A 17,207-nucleotide genomic window follows, 5' to 3' on the forward strand; every position below is an offset into this window, starting at 1 on the left:
CAAGAGAAACCCTTCGATTCACACCAATATAGGTATTTACTCCATACCTTATGGTAAAATACTATTAGCTTGCGAGTCTGAAGCATGGTATCAATAACTGACTCAGAAAAACCATGCTTAGCTAGAATTAAGCGTTCAATCTCCATACAGTTAGTTTCAATTGAGGGTCCTTGAATTAGAGGGTCCTTCCTCAGAGGTAACCTCCAAGATGGAAGAGATGACATCTCCCCCGAATCCACGAACCAGATCCTGCGAGGCCAGGCAGGAGCTAAGGAATCACAGATGCTCTTTCCTGTTTGATATGAGCAGTGACTCGTGGAGGGGAGGAAAACAGGAATGCTAGACCGAAATTACAAGGAACCACCTGATAGCTATCAGGGCGGCCTGAGGATCTCTTGACCTAGATCCGTACTTTGGAAGCATAGCGTTCTGACGAGACGCCATCAGATCCAACTCCGGAACCCCCGCCTGAGGGTTCTTCTGGAGAACACTTCCAAATAACGAGCCCACTCCCCGGAAAGAAAAGACTGTCTGCTCAGAAAATCCACCTCCAAATTGTCCACTCCTGGAATGTGGATGGCAGATAGAAGAGAATCATGAGCTTCTGCACGTCACCACCTTCATGGCCAAGGAATTCTGAGTTCCTCTGAGTTCCTCCCAGGTGGTTGATGTAAACCACTGAGGTGATGTAGACCGAATGGAATCTGATAAACCGGACGAAAGAGAATTGAGGCCAAGCTGCAAGGCATTGAAGCTTTCAACTCTAAGAAGTTTATGGGAAGAAAAGACTACTCTCGAGTCCACAAGCCCTGAGCCTTTAGAGAACCCCAAACTGCTCCCCAGCCTAACAGGCTGGCGTCCGTAGACACAATCATCCAGGAGGTCTCCAGAAGCAAGAACCCTGAGATAAATGATTCTGAGAAAACCACCAGGAGAGAGAGACTCCTGATAGTGGATCTAGATCTATCCTCTACGATAAACTGAATGGTCTCTGTTCCATTGTCAGAGCATGCATAGTTGTAGAGTTCTCAGATGGAACCATGCAAAAGAAATGATGTCCATTGAAGCAAACATCAGACCAATCACCTCCATGCATTAAGTCACTGATGGACGAAACTGAGAGAAAGGTAAAAAGCAAGAAATTTGGAATTTGACATCCGTTAGAAAAATCTTCATGGACAGGGAATCTCTGATTGTACCTAAGGAATAGATCCTCGTAGCTGGAACAAAGGAACTCTATTCCAGATCCACCTGGAAAAAAGACAACAACATCTCAGAATGAGATTTTGCAACTTGCCATTTTGAAGGGCAGAACCCTTTAGACACTTTAGGTCCATGATGGGGCGGAAATTCCCTCCTTTTTTATTTTTTTGGATACCACACAAAGAGATCTAAATAGATCCTTGTCCCTGTTCCTCTATATAAACTGGATAGGTCCTCTACGAAAAAACGTACTTTGAAAGAGCAAGTGCCTTGTGTGAGGCCTGAACTCACGTCCTTCAAATTATGAGACTGACGCACTACCTACTGCTCTAACAAAGCCATATTAAGAAGGTCACCCTCTTTACTTGGTTTGTGGATAGTCTTGACAGGATGAAAGGCAAGACTAGAATTCCTATACATAAAACATAAAAATACATATATTAGTGTCTTTAAAAACACTAAGAAATGAGAATGGGACATGAAACAATCCATGTCACAGACGCTAACAAATATAACCTCCATAAAAGGAAGTTTTATTGTATTCTTATAAGAAAAACATAGAATGAAACATATTAGTGTCTTAAAACACTAATAAATTGAATATGAAACATGAAATAAACCATGAAAACGGATTTTAAAGCCCCTGTACATAAAATAAGAGCGCATACATTTGATGGATATTAGTACAGATCTAGGGGGTACGAATAACATAAAAAGTATTATTATGTTATATAAAATATGTTTCATTATAATAACAAATGGTCAATAAAAATATGACCTTCCACTGGAAGTTCAAATAAGATCTTACATACTAGCAGATCCGGTACCATCAAGAAAGAAAATTAAGAAAACCTCAGAGAAGGTTTTAAAAAGTCTAAACTACAAACTACTCATCTAGAGTAATATTAAAAATGCAATGATAAATACCATTCATTACCACTAGGTGGTAGTAGACAACAGGGATTTCAAATTTAGTGTAGAAAGGTTGATGAAAAGGTTAACTCTTTCCATTTTTAAAAAATTCAAGAAGATCTTAAACTATGGACAGCTCTTCCGCTTTCTATCACGGCTCGGGTAAATCTAATTAAAACAATTATTTTTCCCCGCATTTTGTATCCACTTCAAAATCTACCTCTTTTTTATTTTAAATAAGGACCTAAATAAGCTCTCATCTGGGTTTTCTAAATTTATATTGAACGGCAAAAAAGCTTGTATGTCTCTTAATAGACTTGCCCAAAAATATGTGTCTGCTGGTCTAGGCCTTCCGAATCTCAGATTCTATAATTGGGCTGCTTTGCTTAAAATTGCCATAGACTGGATTGCCGAGACAAATATAGTTTCCACTAAAGAGATAGAATCACATTTTATAGCTCCATGGTCTCTTAAAGCCATTTTATATTGTACAGTCCAGAGGCTACCTTTGAATGTTGCTGTTCTTCTTTCAATCAAGAACATAATTTTAGCTTGGCATAAGTTTTGCTCTTTGTTACAGATGGACTATACCCTATCAGAATTTTTACCTATAATTGGTAATCCTGGATTTACGTTGGGTATTAATCAAAGGGTTTTTAAAGTTTGGTTTGAGAAGGGGTTTAAAAACATCCGACAAGTGCTGGATGAGAACAATCACTTACTTTTGCCAGAGCTTATCTTTCAACACTATAATCTTCCTCGTACAAATCTGTTTGCATATTTTCATTTGAGACATTACATTTTTTCTCAGAGATGGTCTCTCTCTATGGAGGGCGTGTGGTCCGATGTCGAGATTTGCATTCAGAAATTAATTACGGGTAAGGCTTCAATCTCACTATTGTATGATATTATGCTTTCAAAACAAGTCGTTATATTCTTGGATAGATTGTGTAACCTTTGGTTACCTTTTTATTCTGATAAAAAAATCAAAAACAAAGTTTTACCTCGTTAGCTAGATGTCAAATTTCGGTGAGCTGGAAGGAATCACACATGAAACTCATTAAAGACTTTTATTTAACTCCTTCCAAAATATACAAATTTTATCCAACCAATTCTGTGGTTTGACCACGCTGTACTACTGGAAAAGCAGACTTGGTCCATATGTTCTGGTCTTGCCCTAAAATTCACCAACTCTTGCAAAAAGTTAAATTCTGGTTTAATAAAATTCATAACTCGACTGTGGCGTTGCTGCTGGAAGAGGTTTTGTTGTTGGTACATACTTCTAGTACTAGTTTCCAGACAAACACACAAAATACTATTATAATGATAGTTAGGCATATTATAGTAAAAAATTGGAAAGCTAAGCGTATTCCGAGTGTTACCCAAATACTGAAAGGAATTCAAAACAGCATTTATTTCAATGTATACACAGGTCTCTAGAATAAGCATGTAAGAGGTCTATCAGATTTTTATGTGCAAGCTGACTATATTTGTTACGTGGATACATGTGGCCTGTGGAATTGGGTTCTTGTGACCAAAGTAATGTATATTATATATATATATATATATATATATATATATATTTATTTATGATTTTTTAATTTTCATTATACAGTATGTGTCGATATATGTGGCCTGTGGAATTGAGATCTTGTCGACCAAAGTTATGTATTATTTTGTGGGGTTTCTTTTTTTTTTTTTTTTTTTTCTGTTTCATGATTTTGCTTTCGGCTGTCTATTTCTTTTTTCTGTTCTTTAAAAAATAAATAAAAAGATTTAAAAAAAAAAACCTTTTCATTTTTACACAAAATCAACAAACACTTGTTCTCTATATAACTGTTTTAGAGAAAAAGATGCCCTGAGAGAATAAAGGGAAGACGCAGACTGTATGAACTTAAATTAAAGAACACAGTAAAAGATATATTTTGAATTTTATAGAGTTCAAAATATAATGCACCTGAGAACCTGCGTCTCTCTCTGAGGTGCAGCGTAGCAGCGCTCCCTATTCATGAGGGAGAAGCAGTCAGAAGTGCGCCACAAGCAAAATGACATCTACTCTAAAGGGCATCATTGTACGGAACAGCCCTATCGTTACTGCGAAGAACACACTGCAATAAAAAATTGTGAAGCGCTGTGAGCGCAGCCCTCGCTCCAAAGCAGTTAAACACTGCCATCTCGTATGATAGTGTAGAGAGGCAAAGCGGCCATGATTACAGGAGCCCCTCTCCCACAAGCGCCATAATAATGAGTGCCTTAGATGTGAGCTGCGTATGCGGCCATCATGCCGGTACCTTGTGGTCTCCGTTCCATCGACTAACTGTCGAGACAATTCTAGCAACCTAGGGCTAGATCACAAAAGTCACACACCACTACAACCTGCAAGTCCCCGACAGCCCAAAAACCAGGAAGGAGCAGACAAAAAGCACCCATATTAAATGCACCACAATAGTCCTTTAACAACTCCTCCCAAAAAAGCTCCTGTACCCTACACTACAAAAGAGCATCAGGCTTCTGACCAAGGGAAAATAAGTTCCGTGAGAGGGGCATAGTCTACACATAGGGGGGCCCATAGGGAGTTGAAAAACTCGGGTGAGAGAATAAATGTGCAGAGGTCTCAGATTATCTAAAGAGACATGCAAAGGCTGCCCCAAATGTTTGTCTTTAAGCATAATATAGGAGACTGTCACTCCTATAATATAAAGGGAACCAATATCTATGTAAGCAATTTAATATTTTAAGTCACAAATGCTTTAAAGAGCCCAAACCACTGTAAAATAAAAGCTCCACTGCCCATAATATCCCAGACATGTGCTATTAAAAGGGATAGGTACTAATCCTCTCCAGGGATCCTTGACCTTAGCTCCTTAAGTGCAGTCCCTACACCTGGAAGATAAAAAGGCACGTACCTGGTCCGTTGTAGGGCAGGAGCGCTTGGTGTGGTAGATTACCATATCTACCATGGATCTTAAGAGAAAAAAAGAACTAACTCTGGCTTTCTATCACTCGGGCAGCAAATATGTTATAAAAACAAAGCAAGGACTTCTTAAAAGCTACCACTACTCTTACTCAAGAGATTGACGTTGGACACAGCTAAACCCAAATCCTTGTTTGCAGGGAAAAGTACTCGGAAAAAGCAAAAATATTTTCAGACACCGAACTTTACATCCTCCAATGACAGAGGCAAAGAGAATGACTGGGGGTTATGGGTAAGGGAAGTGACACTTAACAGCTTTGCTGTGGTGCTCTTTGCTGCCTCCTGCTGGCCAGGAGTGAATATCCCACTAGTATTTGCAATGACGTTGTGGACTCTCCATGTCTTAGGAAAGAAATTGGGTTTTTATATCCCTTTAAGCATGTGTTTAGCTACAGTGAAGGTGTTTCACAACAGGAAAATCTCTGTTTGATGTTAAACTGTTAAGGAGTAGAACAGCTAGAAACATAGATGCAGCAGTTTTTTTTTTTCTTGTGGTTATTTTCTTTGTGTCATTAGATGAAAGATGATTTAATTAAATGCTTTTTTTTCTTCACTATCGTTCAATGTTCAGAATCTCCTATTCGTGCAGTACAGATGGGACCATCCTTGCATGGGACATAAACACTCTTAAAATCCATCACAGATTTCAGCTGCAGGGTCAGACTATTTCATCACTGAAACTACACAGCGATCTGCTCTGGTGCTGTAAGTAATGATATTCCAGACTTTCTGCATTTCATTGCAATAAATATGGTTAATGCCCTTTACAAGCCCTCTGGCATTACCTGCTGGGTCATGTGACTAGCGCTCCTGATTTGAGCATGTAATTTTATCACTATAATTGCCCTTTTATTGTACCAATTCTTCTGTGAAAACAGTATTTGCATGCGTAAAGTTTACAATTTACTTCGGATATCAAATTTGCTTTGTTCTCTTGCTATCCCTTTGTTGAAAGGCATGCCTAGGTATGCAGGAGCAGCAAAGCACTATTGGAAGCTAGCTACTGATAGATGGCTGCGCATATATGCTTCCTGTCTTTGGCTTGCTTGTTGTGTTTAGCTAGCTCCCAGTAGTAGATTGTTGTTCCTTCAACAAAGGATACCAAGAGAACAAAGCAATATTGATAATAGAAGTAAATAGAAAAGTTGTTTAAAATTGTATGTTCTATCTGAATCATGAAATACATTTTTTTTGTGTTTCTTGTCCCTTTAAAGGGACATTCCAGCCAAAATTGGAACCCACATGGATGCATTTCAGTTTTGAATAGAAGCATTTTTTAATATACATATATTAGCAAAACTGCTTCTAATAAAAGTTATAGCTATTTCAAAAGTGTATTTAAGTATGCACTGAGCACCAGCATTTTAAACACAGCTCTTTCTGAAAGAGAACCTACGGTGCTTGTACCATCTGATAATGACTCAATTTGTTTACTGCTGACATGATACAAGCCCCACTTGTGCTCTGAGCAGCTGCTGTATTTAAAATGCTGGTGCGCAGAGAATATCTAGATATGCTTCACTTGAACATTCAGAGAAAAATGCTAACACTAAACGAGCGATCACTTTTACTAGAAGCATTTTTGCCAAAACAGGTTTATTGCAAATTTGTTGCTATTCAAACATGTAATTCAGCTATGTGCATTTAAACTTTGACTGGAATGTCCTTTTAATATATAATATAATTTAATATATGGATTAGAGCTACAGCCATTCAGATAAACGTAACTAAATAACAGAATAAATAGTTAGATTTCAGGGCACAGATTTATTAATCAATGAAAGTTTTGTACATTTAATATAAGAAGGTAAAACATCCACTGAACGAATATAAAAAAGGCCATTTATGTAATATATTTAGTTGCAAAAACTGAACTTTTTTGAGACTTCTAAAAAAGCAATAGCTTTATGTGCTAATTGGCATAGAGTTGAGATCAGTGTAAAGCAAATACGTATTTATTAGGCAAGGGCATAATCTCATAATTAGCATTCATTTGTATGGCAGAAAACTTTACAAAGCAACATATATTGCTAACGTTTATCTAGATATACTGCACTGAAAAATATGGGACTTAAGTATCCCTTTAAGTACCCAAGTCCCCTTATGTGGATGTTTAATTGCTTTCGTACTGTGCACAGGTACAAGAGAGAATATTCTTGTGACAAAAAAGAACGGGGTGTTACTGAAGAAGCTGGAAATTACAGAAGACCTCAGAAAGACAGGCTCCACTTTTCATAGCATCTATCTTGACGCTGAGGTACGTACCAGCTAGTAATGTCCTCTCCTCTCTTATTTTGATTGGTTGGATTTTCTTGACTCACGTTTTTTTTGCTTCCTGTTACAGAGGGAAGAGCTCTGGGTCTCATGTAACGGCACTAACGAGATCAATGTATATGATATAAATGATTATTCTAAACCTTCCCACAAGATACTTCTTCAGGACTGCACGGTTGTTACTTGCATGCTGAAAGTCAAAGAGCAGGTGAGGTGTTCTTTTGGTAATTTAGCATCAGTCTACACCTTATTTTTACACCAACTTTTTTACCATTCCTGCTGCGTGATATAGAAAGGGGGTGTAGACGACTATTTGCAGCTTAATCTAAGGCAAGACTTTAAGATAAGGTGTAGACTGTCCCTTTAATATTTAAAAAGAATAAAATGGAGTGTCAGCTACATATTGTGTTTGTAAAAACATAAAATTGAATTGGACAAAGTTGGAAACATTAAACAGATTATGTATCATACACAAAAGCAAGGTCTGTAGATTTATAGTGTTGTCTGCGGTAACAAAGGGGAAATCCCGTGTGACTCAGAGCTAACCTTGTTGCAGTAAGCTGGTATGTGCCCGAGATGTGAGATAGCAGAAAGGAAATAAGCCACAATACCACACTGCACACATCAGAACCTCATTAGCAAGGCAGGAAACAGTGCTGCCATCTAGTGTTCTTGCAAATGGATAGCATTCTTGTAAAACTGCTGCCATCTAGTGCTCCATAAATGGGTCTGCTCCTAAGCATACATCCCTGCTTTTTAATAAAAGATACCAAGAGAACAAAGAAAAATTGGGAACAGAAGTAAATTATAAAGTTGTTTGAAATTGTTCGCTCTATCTGAATCATGAAAGAAACATTTTAGGTTTCATGTTGCTTTAATTTATGATTTAATATATTTGCTTCGTACTTTTATAGATTGTGTTTTGTACTGAATTGGTCACTTATTTAATTTTACTTTAAAATGTGCATTTTTCTATCTAAGTGTGTGACAATACATAGTATAGGTAACCAAAACTGATCACTGCTATTCTATGCATACGGCTATCAGAAGAATGAACTGTATTGGGTCTACACTAGTTTAATAATGACTCGTGTTCTGTTTTAGATTTGGATTGGCACCAGAGGAACATCACAAGGCAAGTCTAAAGGGAAGATCTACGTCATCAGCACAGAGAAGAAGAGCGTGGAGAAGGAGCTGGTCGCACACACTGATATAGTAAACTCCTTATGTTCTGCAGAGGACAGATATGTTTTAAGTGGATCTGGAAAAGAGGATGGAAAAGTGGCTATTTGGAAGGCAGAGTGACTTATCTTTCGGAAACACGGCTGAAAAACTACATTGAGTTACAAACGTGTTGCTCTACAAATCCGGTTGCACACAGGGAAGAGAATAAATTGGTTTTGGTGGAAAGCTGGGATTTCTGCTGAAACCACAAACTGTTTAAAGAAATTTCCCTCTAGGAGCTATATCATAATATAGCACATACAACAAAGCGATTGTTGCATCAAATAAGAAAATTAGCCAATGAAGGAGCCTTGTAATTCACCAGGGCTATGGTAATAGCTCAGTCTAGTGCCTTAATGCATTTGTCATTACCATAAGAGATGGAGTCTTTGGCCGCTGATCATTTTTACCTTATGACTTTATGGAGCTTTGGCTCAAGAAACATCCTCAGATGTCAGTGTGTTTGGTGAGCTATTTTACGTTAATCAAGTCTACAGGTTGGATGCTTATGTAAGCAAACCTCATCCCAGCAAAAACTCTGTTTATCTCTCTATTAGGTCTTTGTTACATGAAAATGAACTTCTCCCATGGACCTTTTATGCTATTTACACTTTTTGTACATAAATGTAAAGAATTGACCTTAAACATAATATTGCTGGTGTTAGAGCTATGGTAGTTCTATTTATAAACTGTATCAGTTACCTTGTGACCATTATAAGCATTGTCATTCCAACACTCCCGAGCTGCCAACATACAGTTTTCCGTTGCTAGTTTTGTACATTTTGTATTGATGGGTTTATTGAGAATATGTATTTAGTTAGACAATATTTATCATTCATATTTATACATAAAGGACGTGTACAAGAGTTTACTGTATGGAGTACACCGCCTGCAAACACATACATTTTGTTCCCTTATGTATCTAGTCATGATGTTTGGATGGCTTCTCACTGGTGTTTGTTAGGCCACCACACTAAGTAGTGAAGATCTCTTCTGACTTCTTCATTTCTGGTAGTGTTCATAATCTATTGCATCTTCCTGTGCTGATCACTACAGGACGACTGGAAATTTATTTTCAAATCTCTTTATTTCAAAAGATGATTTTGTCTTTATTTTAAAGCCTTTCTGGCAGCATAGGTGTTAATTACAGCCTTGCCTACAACATTTGTAAAGGGAAACTAAAAAGAATATTTAGTTGCACCTAAAATTTAAAGTATGTATGTATGTATTGCAAGTATAATCATAGTGAAGTTTTGTCACTTCCGGTCATAATTGAAATGCATATAGATTAATTACATTTTTGGCTAGAAACATTTACAATATACACATATTGGCAAAGATGCTTCTAGGAAAACTTATAACGATTTTAGTTTTAGCATTTTTCTCTGCACGTGCATGTGAAGCATAGCTAAATATGCTTAGTGCACCAGCATTTTAATACTGCAGCTGGGCAGAGTTCCAGTGGTGCTTGTGTCATGTCAGCAATCATGCAAATTCAGCCATTACCAGATGTAGGGTTGCCACCTCGGCCATGTTTCCCTGGACAGCTGCAGGGTGGGACATGTATTGTTCCTCTGGACATTACATGAATAGTGCTGATGAATAGCACAATACATGTTCTGCCCTGCACACCCTACAGCATGTGTAACTCATAAGTGTCCAGGAAAACATGGCAGAGGTGGCAGATGATATAAGCGCCTTAGGCTCTCTGAGCAAGTACTGTGTTTAAAATGCTGGTGCACGGAGCATACGTATGTATACTCTTGAAACAGCTATAGCTTTTATTAGAAGCATTTGCTAATATATGTACTTTGCAAAAATTCTCCTATTGAAAACTGAAATGTGCCGTGTGCATTCCAATTTTGTCTAGAATGTCCTTTATTAATAGAGCTCTATCCCATAAAGAACTATTAGACCTACTGGATGTGCACAAACATAAATTTGTGTTGGTTTAAAAACATAGAAAATGTAAATTGTTTAATGCTCTTTCACATGCAGGATAAAACTTGTTGTATTTATTGTCCTTTTATTGGTTTTATAAGTAGGCAAGTTGTCTATAAAAGCACCACGAGAGACTGAAAACCTATTTTATGCAAACTAAAGACATTTAATACAGTAGTTGCTATTGAGCTGTGTAATGTGTTCATCTTAATTGTACCTTAGGATCAGTATCAGGGTAAATCCAATAAACAAATCTGTAATTATGTACAGGTTATTTCAGCAGACTTGTGATTGCTCTATAAGCCGCCAGTGATCATCTATAAATGGAATCATTAGAGCAGTTTACTGCTGTGCAGTGGAGGCTCCTCCATAGGATCACAGCCCCAGAGCCCCCCAAAAGAATAAGAAATAAAAAATAAATAAATAAATCTTATTATCTTAATAAATCTAATTCATGATATATTTTGGCTTAATAAATGTAATTATATAATTTTTAATCCAGGCTCCACTGCAGTTTAAAAAAAAAATAAAAAAAAAAATTGCCATGTTTACTGCTATCTATCGCACAGCACCTCATGTGCGATAGATAGAAGTATAGGGAAAAGCACTTTCCCTTTCTGACTGCAGTGCCTGTAGTGCCTACCACAACCCAGCCCATAGCTTTGCTAATCGCACAGGTCTCAGTATGCGAGTGAGAACAAGCTGGCATGTCACGTGACACTCGCACACTGAGAGCTGTGTGTGTGGAATGCGCACATCTGAAACTGGAGGGTGCGCTATACTTTTACAGAGCAGGGCATAGGAATTTGTTTCCACTTCCTGCTGCTCTACTATTACTGCGGCGGGAACTTAAACTTGCCCTGTGTCTGTGTGTGGCTTAGCTGATTAGTGAGGAGGACGCCATTCAGGAGGAGGAGATGGTGAGTACATATATTATGAAGTCAGTGACTCACATGTCAGCCAGGGGACTGTGCCGGTAATCAGTGCCTGATAAGCCATTATACGCCTTATACTAGTCAAGGCCAGCAGGTTGGTTGCCATAGCAACCATACCTAACAACAACGGCCCCCACAAAATAGGGAAAGGCATAATGTGGCCAATCAAGAGTATAGAAACATAGAGGAGCGCCCAACCCCCAGTTAGACAAAATAATACAGCACAATAAGAAACGCAACACAAGTAACTGCTAAATATACCGTAGCAACAATTATTACATAGAAACAATAGAGCTAGTCAGTGTATGTAAACATGCCGTTTGGCTGGTAGCCTGGTACGTAATAACCTCAGGAGAAGCCAAAATAGCCCGGTATAGAGGTGTGTCATATTGGGCCAATCAAGGGGCTATATTTACACAGGGTGTGGAGTAAGCCCCACATGTGCGATCTACAGTATATGCATAACCAGTATATGCATAACCAACCTGCTGGCCTTGACTAGTATAAGGTGTATAATGGCTTATCAGGCACTGATTACACACTTCTCCTGGGGCTATATATATATATATATATTATACAGCTATCTAAGCCAGTTATTTATTACTAAGCACATAAATTGGTATGTTACATTTTGTTATATATATATAATATATAATATATATATATATATATATATATATATATATTGAATATACAGTGTGTGTGTGTGTGTATATATATATATATATATATATATATATATATATATATATATATATATATATATATATATATATATATATATATATATATTACATAACTGGTCCGTGAACCCCCATTTGAATAACCCACGAGCCGCCACTGCTGCTGTGTACGGTTTACTTTATGTTCAGTTGTACATGCTTTAATCAGCCAATTTCTACACTGTGTCTGATATCAGAACTGGTGCAAACCCTTTTTGTAAGATAAAAACACATTCCAAATTTAAACTAAAAATGTTAGCTATATGTCCAGGTGGTCTGGAGATTCCAGCACTTTTTAATCCTGGGTTATAGTGTCTGAGCAGGGAGACCCCTGCTTCATTGTATGCCTGTCTGCCTACCTTTTTGTTGTATTCCACCTCCAATCAGAGAAGCCATTACATAATATGGTTTATCACAGGTCAGATACAAAATTTGAAATTTCCTTCTTAGCTCATGAGTCCATAGCTTCATAACATGTGGGATATATTCCAGCCTATCAGGAGGAGGTCAAGAACCCTCACAAAGCTTTAGCCCCTCCCAACTCATCTCCCCCTCCAGTTTGTTCTTGGCCTCTGAGGAAAGAGGTGGAAGATTTCAGAGGTGCTCTACTATGAAGAATTTATCCCCCCCCCAATTGTATCATTTGACATTTATGCTTCTGATGCAGCTTTTGGCTAGAAAGTCTGCAAAAAGGAACTGTCTACTTTTTGTCCCACCCGTTTTAAACATGGACTCTCAGCTTGGGTATTGTATTCCACATGTTATGAAGCTATGTACTCTCATCAACTAAGAAGGAAAACAGAAGTTATACTTACTGATAAATGTATTGCCTTCGGGCTGAAAAGAGTCCATAGCCCTCTCCCTATTTTTTGTGTATATAGGTGACAGTTCTCATTTGCACCTTGTAACCCTGCTTTTCTGTCTTTCCTACCTTTTTTTTTATTCTGTCTCCTCTGCTCGGCTATACGTAAACTGGAGAGGAAGAGGAGATGGGAGGGGCTTAAGCTCTGTGAGGGTTCTTGACCTCCTCCTGATAGGCTGGAATATATCCCACATGTTATGAAGCTATGGACTCATGAGCTAAGAAGGAAATTTCAAATTTTGTATCTGACCTGTGATAAACCATATTATGTAATGGCTTCTCTGATTGGAGGTGGCATACAACAAAAAGGGAGGCAGACAGGCATACAATGAAGCAGGGCTGGAATATATCCCACGTTATGAAGCTATGGACTCTTAACATAATTTATACTTACTGATAAATGTATTTCCTATGGCTGATGTTATTAAACATATACAATTTCCAATGCCTTTAAAGGGTGAAATGTGTTTGAATTATATCTCACCAGTGCAAAAAAAGATTTATCATTTTTAAATGATGCTATGCTATTAATGTGTCTGGATAATTTTTTTTTGTAGCATTCGAAATTTATTCTACATCAATTATTGCGTGTCCTAGGAGCAAAATGATTGTCACTTGTCAGCTGTTATTTTGCACAACTAATTGTACAGCAACTATATACTGATGGAATATTGAACTATTTTTACAAAAAATGTTTATATAAATAATTTTCATGATAAATAATTTGTCTTTTTTATGTAGGAGCTATTTTGAGTTTTAATACTATTTTTTTTTTTTTTTTTTAATCTTTTTCATTGAGTATAAAGTACACAAGAAGACAAGCAGGGTACAGACATGTTATCTCCAATATACCTATAAGTAACATATGAGCACACATGCCATTCAAGTACATATTCAAATATTATTACATTGTCATAATAATAGTCTGCACTCTTTAACCTATAAAAAAACATTTTAAACTAGAAGATTATACTATCGGACAGTGATGGTGAACCTTGGCAATCCAGATGTTACAGAACTACATTTCCCATGATGCTCGGCTGGACTTCAGAGGGCCTAGGCATCATGGGAAATGTAGTTCTGAAACATCAGGAGTGCCATCACTGCTATAGGATAATGAATACCCCCATAGCCAGTAGCAGCCACTCTTAGACTGCTGACACTTTTATAATATTTATGATTAGGGGTTGATGAACATGGAGGGCATTTTTAGGCCTCAATAATAATAATAATCATCGGGTACATATACTAGACACAGTCACTCTAATAGTATACTATACACAGGCTAAACTACTATGATACAGGGAAAGATTCTGCAGTATAAGGGCTCTGAAAGAATGTCTTGTTTACGTGCTAAGCAGTAATGATAACCAGTGATTATTCAGTATCATCTAGTTGTAGACAATGACTATAGGAAAAGAGCATGTAAAGTTGCTAACCTAAGTTTCATTAGGATCCAGTGTACATTGGCTAATGATATTTGGATTGTACAAGGTGGTGGCAAATGTGAAATAGTAGGACTAATAGAAACAATGATAATCTATCTATAACATATTACTATTGAGCATTAGTAACAGGAAAAAGGGTTCTATATATGTCAGCACACAATGGCAGATGGTATTTATGTAAATTTGTAAATAACAGCTTAGACCATTTTTCCTTCCTAAGATAGGGAGAGTCCACAGCTTCATTCCTTACTGTTGGGAAATACAACACCTAGCCACCAGGAGGCGGCAAAGATACCCCAGCCAAAGGCTTAAATATCCTCCCACTTCCTCATTACCCCAGTCATTCTTTGCCTTTCGTCACGTTAGGAGTTGGCAGAGAAGTGTCAGAAGATTCAGAGAGTTCTGAAAAAAGGGTATCTGCCCTTCGAGATAGGACTGGAGTTTTAAGTAGTCAAAACCATCCAGACTACTGCTAACAGCTCCTAAGCAATCAGTGTTGACGAGTTTCACTGCCTACTTTCTCTCACTTAAGTCCATGTCAGGAGCGCTGCTATAAGACTGTCACACTTAAGGGGCTGTGTTCTGTTCCACATCATGGATCCTGGAGGTAAGATTGTTACAATTTTTTACACATAAAACGCTATAACAGGGTCACAGTGTGGCTCCTTTATACCTTGATAGGATCCAGGGTTAATATCCTCTGAGGGGGGTTTATTGAACAGTTGGGGTTAATCAGTGTATTAATTATTTACATGCTGCTTTGTGTGATTTTATTTTCTGGGCTCATAGACTGTGTTTTTGGCTGGAACAAACATGTTTCACTTTCGTTTTTGAAAGTGTTGCACAGCTCCTATTAACTTGCTGTACTTTTCATAGCATGTTGTCTATGTTCATTTCCTCCATTCCGGCTGAGACTTCAACCTGAGGAGAGTGTTTCCTCTGTTAACTGTCTGGGTCTAGGAGGTGGTGAGTGCCCCAGCCATTGGGAGTATATATAAAAAAAAAGTTTTTATTTGTGTCTTTCTGTGGGTATAGCCTGAGCTATGGAGGACTCTGACATGTTAGAAGGTACTTCTTCTGTACTAAATCATACCTGTTTATATTGTGAGAAGGCCGTGATTTTCCTGCCCACTCAATTATGTTCTCAGTGTGAAAAAGGGGGTGTGTGTGTATGAGAACTATTTCAAGGTGTCAGAATATGTGCTAAACCCAGAAATACCACACTAATCTCTCAAAAAATGTGGTATAAGGCTAGGAAAGGAGTAAAGGAAAAGGTTGGGTTAGCGCTCTGCTAGAGAGCAAAACTGAATGCTATGGGAAAAAAATGCCCTACTGGGACGGAATAGGGCAAAAACTGCAATAGGGGTGTACAGGTGGCCCTCGGTTTACGACGGTTCAATTTGCGCCGTTTCAGAATAGCGCCCTTTTTTTTCAGTCATGTGACTGCTATTGAAAAGCATTGACTGCTATTGAAAGCATTAGCACATGCATACATTAAAATAGCCAGTAGGTGGAGCTGTGTTGCAGCAAACACATGCAAAGAAAAGCAAGCCAGACATGATCAATGGATCAGCTTTCAAAGGAACAAGATCTAGCAGCCACTTCCCTTAGATGCAGACTCAATGCAGTGAACTGTTTGCAGAAAAAGGCAAGTAAAAAAACGTTTTTGTTCATTAAACTTAGTTTGATGATGATACAGTCTGTTGTGTGATTAAACAAAGGCAGGCTGAAATTAATCAGTGTATAACCAGACCTGAGCAATGGAGCCGTTTTTAAAGCAACAAGATCTAGCAGCCACTTCCCTTAGCTGCAGAAAAATGCAAGTAATAAAAGATTTTTCTTCATTAACCCCTTGAGTGCTAATGACGGCTCTGAGCCATCACAAATTGTCTTAGGTGCTAATGACGGCTCAGAGCCGTCACTAGCACTCTCCCACTTTGAGGGAGATCTGGGGGCTCACACCCCGGGGATCGGGCCTGCATAATGACAGGCATCACCGGGGCTTCACGTTACGCACGGTGACGTCACGTGCAATGACGTGATGACGTCACCACGCAACTTTATTTAACATTAACAATGTTAAATATAGGAGCAGGGGGCATGCTGCTTAGAAGCCTGTATCTCAGGCATCTAAGCAGCTACAGACCCCAAAGACCAATCATTGGAAAGGTAACCTTTCCAACCTTTCCAACATTGTAAGTCTTGGGGATCTGAAATAATAAAAAAAAAAGTTAAAAAAACCTTAGCACCCAGGTGGGAAAGTGCTTAACACTCAAAAGGGTTAAACTTAGTTTGATGATGATACAGTCTGTTGTGTGATTTTTTGTTTTTGTTCATTAAACTTAGATTGATGATGATACAGTCTGTGTTTGTGTGATAATTTTATTAGGTGCGGTTTAGCAAATGTATTTGTTTATTAAAATTAGTTTGATGATGATACAATCTATTTTATTAGGTTAATAATGCTGTTTAGCATTTAAAGTCTTCATTTCAAAGCTTTAAAAATAATGTATTAGGTGTTACTTATGTCAATTTTGAGAGGGGCCTGGAACCTAACTTCCTCACTTCCCATTGACTTACATTATAAACTGGGTTTCAATTTACAACGGTTTCGATTTACAACCATTCCTTCTGGAACCTAACCCCGGCATAAACTGAGGGTTACCTGTATATATAGCACCTATATGATAAAATATAAGAAAATACAAGAAA

The 17,207-nt window shown here is 37.9% G+C and overlaps 1 protein-coding gene across 2 annotated transcripts in view; it reads left to right on the forward strand.

Annotated features, from left to right (window-relative positions):
- Window positions 1-10,812, forward strand: part of DENND3 (DENN domain containing 3) — a 322,502-nt gene extending 311,690 nt beyond the window's left edge. For both annotated transcript variants that reach the window (XM_053715396.1, XM_053715397.1), the window contains 4 exons: window positions 5,661-5,794; window positions 7,228-7,346; window positions 7,434-7,571; window positions 8,468-10,812. In XM_053715396.1, the coding sequence (XP_053571371.1) occupies window positions 5,661-5,794; window positions 7,228-7,346; window positions 7,434-7,571; window positions 8,468-8,668 (592 nt within the window). In that variant the 3' untranslated portion in view covers window positions 8,669-10,812. The remainder of the gene's footprint in view (window positions 1-5,660; window positions 5,795-7,227; window positions 7,347-7,433; window positions 7,572-8,467) is intronic.
- The last annotated feature ends 6,395 nt before the right edge of the window (window positions 10,813-17,207 follow it).

The sequence above is a fragment of the Bombina bombina genome, chromosome 5, assembly GCF_027579735.1.
Source record: "Bombina bombina isolate aBomBom1 chromosome 5, aBomBom1.pri, whole genome shotgun sequence".
In the NCBI taxonomy this organism is placed as follows: Eukaryota; Metazoa; Chordata; class Amphibia; order Anura; family Bombinatoridae; genus Bombina; species Bombina bombina.